The 9,280-nt window shown below is 51.6% G+C and overlaps 1 protein-coding gene and 1 long non-coding RNA gene across 3 annotated transcripts in view; one reads left to right on the top strand and one right to left on the bottom strand.

The window, feature by feature from the left end:
* Positions 1–554, bottom strand: part of LOC123932269 (cytochrome P450 4F3) — a 49,186-nt gene extending 48,632 nt beyond the window's left edge. For both annotated transcript variants that reach the window (XM_045990038.1, XM_045990039.1), the window contains exon 1: positions 405–554. In XM_045990038.1, coding sequence (XP_045845994.1) covers positions 405–418 — 14 coding nt within the window. In that variant the 5' untranslated portion in view covers positions 419–554. The remainder of the gene's footprint in view (positions 1–404) is intronic.
* Positions 2–2,440, top strand: LOC123932271. Its single transcript, XR_006816409.1, has 3 exons — positions 2–81; positions 577–783; positions 1,974–2,440. It is a non-coding gene; the product is annotated as an uncharacterized LOC123932271 (long non-coding RNA).
* The last annotated feature ends 6,840 nt before the right edge of the window (positions 2,441–9,280 follow it).

Genomic DNA, 9,280 nt, shown 5'->3' with positions numbered 1-9,280 from the left:
AGCCACGGGGAGGCTGCCAGCTGCCCCAGCCCCAGCCAGGACAGGCTCAGCTGTGACATCCTGGAGCAGAGGAAACAGAGGGTGAGTTCCTAAGACCCAGGAATGGGGCAGAAAGGTGAGCTCCCCGGACTGCTCACAAACAGAAGGAGAGGGTCCAGGATGGGAGGGACAGGGACAGGGACAGGATGGGAGGGGCAGGGAGCGGCACGGAGAAAGTGAGCACTGGGAACAGGGCAAACATTTGGGGTTGGGGGCAAAGGGGGAGGAGGATCAGGAGAATTCCAGAGGAAGAGGCAGAGGAAGAGGGAGAGACTGGGGTGAAGGAGGGAGAAGAAAAAGAGAGAGAGACTTAAGAAAAAACACCCGAACGCAATCAGTGGGAGGTTGCCAGGAGATCCCCTTACAAGGAAACCACCATCCCCTAGCCAGCCGGATTCCCGAGTCACTTCTGCCTAGGGCAGTGCCCCGCCCTGCCCCCCTCCTCGCCACCAGAACACTCTCAGCCCTGCCCACTCCAGTCGGTCATCTTCGTCCACAGACACTGATTCCACACAAGCTCCACCTCCCCTCTTCCAGGAAGGTCTTTGTCCCCGACCCTGACCTCTGAACTGAGGGAGGCTGGGCTTGGCTGGGTCAGCCAATGGCAGCATGCCGGTCTGCCACCCCCCCACCTGGCAGCCACCCAAGACCTGAGGACAGAGCCAGCGGGATACACAGAGAAACCAGGCCAGGATCACATGGCGGGGTGCTGGATCCTCAGAACTCAGCCCGTCCCACGTGGGGGTGAGTTGGGGGATGGGCAAAAGGGACTCTGGGCGCCCAAGTTAACAGCCACCCCTGCCCTTTCAAAGCTGGGGTGCAGCAGGTAAAAACTTGAACTTGAGAGTTGAGGTGTCAGGGGAACGAGATCAGGCCCAAAACTTATCTGGGGCTCCCCTCCGTATGCGTGAGTCAGGAGGGTGAGTCAGCACAGAATCAGGAAGCCCCTGGCCTCCAGACCGCACACCCTGGCAGAAGTTCAAGTCCAGCCTCCAAGCAGCCCAGGGCCTGGGCTGAGACACGGCTGCTGGGGCAGGAACAAAGGAACCAGCCTGGCTGGGGATTACCTGCATCAGATTCAGGGGGTCAGGGGCCCAGTCAGAAGGGGGCACCTGGGGGTGAGGAGGTAAGGCTGCGGGGGTCAGGAGATGGTGGGGCCAGACCGAGGAAGCAGAGCTTCCTCTACGTGGAGTTCTGCCCCGTCCTGGCTGTGACTGTGAGCTGTGCCAGCTCCCTTGGGCTCAGTCGTACTGATGAAGTTCTAGAACCTAGGTGAGGTTCGGTGCGCTGAGGTCCGGAGCCGATGACCAAGAAAGAATTCTTGAGACATCTTTGGTGCAAAATGGTGGTTTATTAAAGCACGGGGACAGGACCCGTGGGCAGAAAGAGCGGCTGCCCGGGGTTGTGAGGGATGGCAGGTTCTGTACCCTGCGGTTGGAGGAAGGTGAGGGGAAGGGAGGTTTCAATGGAGTTTTCATATGCTAAAGAGGGCCTGCAAGGTGCTGGGAGTATCCCGGAGGTCTTGAGCACTGTGGTCTTTTGGCAAGCCATTAACGTCAAGATAGTTGGGAGATTCCTGTCTTGCAGGCAAGTTAGCTATTTGTTTCTCGTTTATGGCGGTCAGGGTGCCTGAGGAATGCTACACAGATTACCCAGGGGAGCGGGTGGAGAGGGGGTGCAAGGTGCCAGCTTTTGCTTTGTCCTCAGTCAGCCTCCTGCTCCCTCATCACTTACCATCTGGGAAATGGGTTGCCAAATGAGGGCCTGAGAGGGGGCACATCGTATCCAGATCCTGTCCTGAATTTCCCTTGAATTTCCCCGAGAGGTGGTCTCAGCCCCTCCTGAGGTCTCCGCACGTCAGGCTCCAAGCTGAGGGTGAGTTTGAAGGGTGGACCTGCTGGGCAAGACAACTAGAATCCACATTTGTCCCGCAGTGACAGGACGCTAGGGAGATGCGCTTCCTCTCCTGGACCCACACATGCGCTCCAGCCCCGCCTGATCCAGCCACAAGTGGCCGCTGGATCCCCTCTGCAAGCTGAGGTACACTGCCCTGGATATTCCTCCTGCTCTGCGGCTGGAGGGGTCTGAGGAGGAGCAGGAAGAAAGAGGAGGAAAGAACGGACCGGGGAGGTGCTCTAACCCCACCGGACAGCGCAGGTTAAGGTGAAGCCAGGCACTTAGTGGGTGCTCATTAACTATTCAGGGAAGAAAGGGGCTTTTGTAGCCATGAGCTCTAAGAACTGACCGCTCAAAATGAGCACTGGCATTACCAGCAGCATCTTAGAAATGCAGAATCTCGACTCAGTCGTTAAGTGTATGCCTATGGTTCAGGTCGTGATCGCAGGATGGCTTGGGTTGTGATCCCAGGGTCTTGGGATCGAGCCCCGCATCCAGCACCCTGCTCAGCGAGAGGTATCCTTCTCCCTTTCCCTCTGCCCCTTTCCCTGCTTGTGCGCTCTCTCTCATTCTTGCATCCACACGCACACAAATAAATAAATAAATAAATCATTTAAAAAGATAAAATCATTTTAAAAAATCATTTGAATTATTTTTTTAAAATCTCATTTACAATAGCATACCGGGGGCACCTGGGTGGCTCAGTTGTTGATAGTCTGCCTTCGGCTCAGGTCGAGATCCTGGGGTGCTGGGATTGAGCCCTGCATCAGGCTCCCTGCTCAGCGAGAAGCCTTCTTCTCCCTCTCCCACTCCCCCTGCTTGTGTTCCCTCTCTCGCTGTGTCTCTCTTAGTCAAATAAATAAATAAAATCTTCGAAGAAGAAGAAGGAGGAGGAGAAAGGGGGAGAGGGAGAGGGGAGGAGGAGAGAGGGAGAGGGGGAGGGGGAGGAGGAGGAGAAAAGAAAGAAGAAAAAGAAGTGCAGAATCTCGGGCTCTAACCCAGACCCACAAATGTAGTGGCTGTAATTTTCTTTTGCCATTGTCCCCAGCAAGGGGGGGAATTTATTTCCCTTCTCCTTGAATCTGGACTGGTCTGAAACTAGTCCCCAGTAGCGTGTGGGAGAGGTTGTGTCATGCCAGTTATGGGCAGTAGAGGGCCAACAGACCCCCAAAGCCTCTGTGGCCCTGGAAGGACAGAATCCATCCATTAGGGACTCCTCACTTCCTGGATCAGGTGACAGGAGGCAGAAAGGGAGTAAGAGACCCAGTATGGGAGGCAGAAAGCTTCCAGTGGGGACTTTGCTTGAATCAGAGGAGGCTGGAGTGTCCATTTCTCATCCAATAAGAAATGTCCCAGCTGCCAAGTCACACAAGCCTGGCTTACAGAATGCTGCCCAGCGAGTGTTGGAGGGAAGGCAGCCAGCCACACACTGAGAGGTAGAGGCTGATCCATCTCTAGGGGTCCTTCTATCCCCACTCACAGCCAGGCAGTGGACAAGCATGTGTCAGATCAGAGGTGGCAGTCACTCTGTGACTCAGGTACAGCCTGTCACCCCTCTGAGCCTCAGTCTTCACGTCTCTAAAATGGGCATAATCAAACCTCATAGAGGACTGTAAGCATTCTAACAGGCACAGGCAGAGAGGACAGGAGAAAGTACAACTCTAAATGATATGTAAAAAATGGTTTCATCTACATGTACAACTTATGGGGGTGCCTAGGGGTCTGTGTGTGCACATGTTTCCATACACATTGAAGTGGAATTGGAGGAAGTAGAATGGGAGTCTTTACCCTTCTAACTTGCTACTTGTCTCAGATTCTCTCTCCCTCGCTGAGCTGCTATCATTTTTATCATTAAAATACTAAAAGGATTTGGCACAGGGTGGAGGGGGGCAGCCCTTAGTTGGTGCACAAAACAGATAAGCAGGTTTTCTTTTGTGTCGCACATCCCAGGAGTCAGCCTGGGGTCTCCCTAGAGCAAGCATGCAGGCTGCCTGGTGGCCGGGGTCCCTCTTTCCCTTTCCTTGGCCGTTGGGAAGGAACACTTCTGGATTCAGCACAACTGAGTTCAGATCCCAGCCCTACTCCTCGCTGGCTGTGTGACCTTGGTCAGGTCGCTTGCCCTCTCTGAGCTTCGTGTCCTCCTTTGTAAAATGGAAAAGGGGACTTATACCTCCCAGGTAGTTCATTCTCCAACAACAAACTGTACTTGAGCACCCTGTCTGTACCTAGGCATGGTGCTAGGACCCGCGACCTGGGATGAACAAGACTGATGTGTCTGGATGGTGGTGCTCACGTCTGATGGGAGAAGCCAACAGGAAATAAGACCAAGTCAGACGGTGGTGGTAATGAAGGAAATTAACAGAGCAAGACATGCTAGCAAGTGACCAAGGGGGAATCTTCAGAGGGGCAGTCAGGGAGGGCTGCCCTGTAGAGGTGACTTTGAGCAGAAACCTGAATGATGGGAAGGAGTGGGCAGTGAATAAGGACCACCCCCTGAAGTCAGGCCAGGACTATAAAGACCTAGCACAGGGTGGGGCGTGCACGTTTGTCTTGCACACGTTCATTCTTGCTTTTGTCCTCAGACGTGCTGAGACAACCAGGGCTGCTGGGGCCCCTGCAATCAGGGCAGTGGGAGCAGCAGGAACCAGCCCTGGCTAGGAAAATCTGACCCTTCAGCCCAAAAGGTGGCTTTGGGGTTTCAGTCTACAGAATCAAGAAGTCAAAACAGGCAGGCTCCTAAAGTCATGTTGAGGGTAAAACCAGCAAGCAGAGCTGCCTGGGCCAAATGAACTGGTTGAGGAGGCAGCAAACCTAGAGGAAAACTCAAGAGCTGGGAACAACCCCAAGGGGATTTTCTTAGGCACTGTACTCACTGACACCCTCCCTCCTCCCTCTCCTGCCCCTCCTTCTCCTCCTCCCCCACCTGTCCCTCCTCCTCCTCCTCCTCCTCCACTCTCTCCCTCCTCTCCCCTCCTGTCCCTCCCCATCTCTTTCCACTCCCCTCTCCTCCCCCTCCTCCCCTGCCTGCCCCTCCTCTTCCTCCTTCCCCAGTCTCCTGCTCCTCTCCCTTCTCCTCTCTCCCTCCCTGATCATTGGGGGGTGATTGCTCCCAGAAACTAGCCTGACCACCACCAACACCCCAAGCCACAGAAGAGAGACTAGGAGAAGCGACCCTTGGGAAGTGTAGTGTCCTAAAAAGAGAGCATTTGCCCCCAAGTAGTAGATTACAGATGGCAGCAATGAACTCTTTGCTAACCCTCCCCTTGAGAGGCAGTGAGGATTAGTTTTTTGTGTCAGCTAGACTAGGCGACAGTACCCTCTGTTCACTTAAACACTTATTAGGTGTTGCTGTGAAGGTGTTTCATACATGGAGTTAACACCTACAAGCAACTGGCTTTAAGTGAAGGGATAAATCACACCACATCCATGTAAATGGGTCTCATGCAGCCAGGTGAAAGGTCTTAAGAGCAAACATTGAGGTTTCCCAGAGTAGAAATTCTGCCCTGAGACCACAGCAACCGCTCCTGAGCTTTCAGCCTAGTGGTCTGCTAGCCTACAGATTTCAGACTGGCCAGCCCCCCCGTCACACGAGCCAACGCCTTAAGAGAAATCTTTACATGTATATATGTGTGTATATTTTTATCTTAAGAGAAATTAAATCTTAAGATAGAAATTTATATACAATCTTTTTTTTTTTAATTCTAGTTGAGGTCTTTTTCTTTTTTTTTTTTTTAAGATTTGATTTATTCATTTGACAGAGATCACAAGCAGGTAGAGAGGGGGAAGCGGGCTCCCCGCTGAGCAGAGAACCCAATGCGGGGCTCCATCCCAGGACCCTGGGATCATGACCTGAGCCGAAGGCAGAGGCCTAACCCACTGAGCCACCCAGGTGCCCCTTTATATATATAATCTTTATATCACATATAAATCTTAAGATAAATACACAGTATATAGATAGATGATAGTTGTAGATAGATGGATGGCTAGATAGGACGAAGATGGACAGATAATACATAGATGGATGGATAGGTAGGTAGATGATAGACAGATTGACAGATAGATGGATGATAGATAATGAGTAAGTGGCAGAGAGAGTTCAAGGCTATTGGGTCTATTTCTCTGGAAAACCCTGACTGATACAGAGGTAAAGTATCATTCCTTTCTCCTTGAACCCAGGCTGTCCTCTATGACTCTGGGAACTTGTGAATCTAGGTTGTAGGAAGACTTGCGACTTCCTGGGGCGCCTGGGTGGCTCAGTCGGTTAAGTGTCCGTTTTTGGCTCAGGTCATGATCCCGGGGTGCTAGAATAGAGCTTCACATCCTGCTCCCTGCTTGGCAGAAGGCCTGCTTCTCCCTCTCCCACGCCCCCTGCTTGTGTTCCCTCTCTCGCTGTCCCTCTCTGTCAAATAAGTAAATAAAATCTTTAAAAAAAAAAAAAAAAGACTTGCGACTTCCTTCTCATCCCTTTAAAACACACCCACTTGGACTCAGCTGCCCATGTTAAGAGGAAGCCCAGGCAACCCCATGGAGAGGCCCCAGGTTGAGAGGAACTAAGGACCCCAGAGCACCAAATTGCCACAAGACTGAGCCGTCTCGGATGTGGATCTTCCAGCCTCAAAAAAGCTGTCCCAGCTGATGCCACGTAGAGCAGAGAAATCTGCCCCAGTTTTCTGCCCAAATCATAGCGAGCAAACTAAAGTTTGCCCCGTTAAGTCAACAAACTTCCTGGCAGTTCATTATACAGTAACAACTAACTAGAACAAACACATTTCCCGACATTGGCAGTCCTTTAAAAAAATGGTTATATGTGCAAAAATGTTTGTATGTACCTTGAAAAATGTTCACATATGCAATTGTTTTCAAACTGGAAAAAAAAAATAAAAATCATCCCAAACTGCTGGGCTGGGAGTAGGGAGCAGAGACCACTGTGGGAGAATTTCCTTTATAAATGTCTACACTTGGGGCGCCTGGGTGGCTCAGTGGGTTAAAGCCTCTGCCTTTGGCTCAGGTCATGATCTCAGGGTCCTGGGATCCAGCCCTGCATCAGGCTCTCTGCTCGGCAGGGAGCCTGCTTCCCCCTCCCCCTCTGCCTGCCTCTCTGCCTACTTGTGATCTCTGTCTGTCAAATAAATAAATAAAATCTTTTTAAAAAATAAATAAATGTCTATACTTGCATAAACAAAAGCATGATTCAATTTCTACACTTGCATATTTTTTTTACCTCAAGCCAATGTAATATTTGGAGAGAGAGGAGACAAATGAATAAAGTACTTACAACTACCCTCCCAGGCTCACAGTCAGTACCAAGAATGTGTTTATCACTATTTCCCTTATTTTATAACAGAACGAGGACACGAGCCCCATCCAGGAGACGTGGGTGTCTCTGGTGCACAAATCAGGGATCTTACTGGTTGTGAATGTCCCCTCCTCCTACTTCACTCCCTTGGTCCTTAGCAAGGAGGAAGCTCTCCAGGGAGCAGGTGCTAGGGTCAGATGGCCAATGTTCACAGCCTACCTTTGCCACTCTCCAGCTGTGTGACCTTGGGCAAGTGACTTGCCCTCTCTAAGCCTCAGGTTCCTTGGTTTAAAAAAGGCATAGTAATAGGCTTGTGGGGATTGGAGGAGTGACTTCTGTGTCTTGGTTTCATTTTCCCAGGAGTAGACTATAATGCAAGGATTCAAGTACAAGTACAAAAATTGTATTCTGAGACAGGAACTCAACTGCAAGTTGTTTTTTTGGGAAGTGACCCCAGAAGATGCCAGTAGGAATGATGGAATAAGACAGAGAAGAGAAGGCAGCAGGGAAATGGGGCTTTATCAAAGAAGTTCCCACTTGGGGCACCTGGGGCTCAGTCCCTCTGGGGACCTCTGGGACACAGCAGTGAACAGGCACCCACCAGTCATTACTCGGGGCTGTTGCTAAGGGCGTTATTTCTCCAGAATGTCCTACCTGCACCAACTGGGTGGAGTTTGGACAGTGGCCTGATGTAGACACTTACAGTGAGTGGGGTTCTCCCTCTTCTCTTCCCAATACACCCATAAACTGTCACACACACACTCATAGATACATCACTGATACATATATGCTCACAAACACGTGTGCACACGCACAATCTTATGCACACAAGTACTCACACAATGCACCCACACTCCACACTTGCACATGTACACACACTCACATGCACATATGGTCACTCTCGTGCACACATCCACACATTTACTCACACACATGTGCACATACCCAAACGTGCAGTCACGCGCACACACCCTCATATGGACTAATGGAGACCGGACGCTGCAGAGCCTGCTGTTCCCCAACTATCCAGCAGAGGGAGCCTGCGACACACTCAGGAGACGAGGAAGACCCACAGCAACCAGGGAATGGCCCAGGCCTGCGTGTTTGAAGAACTGGACACGCAGATGCAGCAGCTCCCAGGGATCCACGAGCCCCATGCCTCCCCTCCTCTCTTCTTCATTCACCCACCATCACCTACCTTAGCGGAAAGTTAATATGCATGAGAAGTATGATGGAAAAAATCCACTTGGCAAAGGAGAACCAGGTGCAGAAGGGGTCAGTCACGTGCCCAAGGCCACCGCTAGAGAGGGGCAGAGCTGGGGTTTGAACCCACATATGTCGCCTCCAAGACCAACTTTTTTTTGCTGGAGGATGAGTGGCCTCAGACGGGGGATTCCGCCCGACGATCCCAGCACACGCCACCCGAGGGCGCCGCAGGACACACACCGCTGTGGCCTCCAGCATCACACCTCTACACGCCCCCACCCACCCACGCCTGCCGACAGCCCCTTATAAGCAAACTGAGGCTAGGGACCCAGACCAGCACTAGAAGCCTGAGGAACAAGCCACCCCGCTGTGGCCACGCTAGGAGGACACCATTATCGGACCTGGGGTGAATCATCTCCCTCTAGGGAACTTCATTTTCAGCTCCATTAAAGGAGATAATGACAGTACCCATCTCATAAAAACAGTACCCGTGAGAATTACATGCGAATATTTGGAGGGCACAAAGGAAGCACTCAACCAGCTTTAAATCTCGTTATCGTTATATCAACTTCGGAGACACCCAGGGCTTGGTCCTGAAACCCCTCCATCTTGTGTGCACAAGGGTGCACACGGGAGCGCATAGACACACACACACACACACACACACACACACACACACACACACGGGGATCGCACCAGTCTTGGGGCTTTATAAACAATCATCTAAGTGTTGAGGTATCCCAAATGTGTATGCCCAGCCCGGAACTCCCTCCTGAATTCAAGACCTGCCTATCCAACTGCACACTTGACATCTCCAACTCCCCCTGGCCTCAACTGACATGC

This window comes from Meles meles, chromosome 20, assembly GCF_922984935.1.
Source record: "Meles meles chromosome 20, mMelMel3.1 paternal haplotype, whole genome shotgun sequence".
Lineage (NCBI taxonomy): Eukaryota > Metazoa > Chordata > Mammalia > Carnivora > Mustelidae > Meles > Meles meles.
The sequence above is the reverse complement of the archived record's forward strand: the minus strand, read 5'-3'. Positions and strand labels throughout refer to the sequence as shown.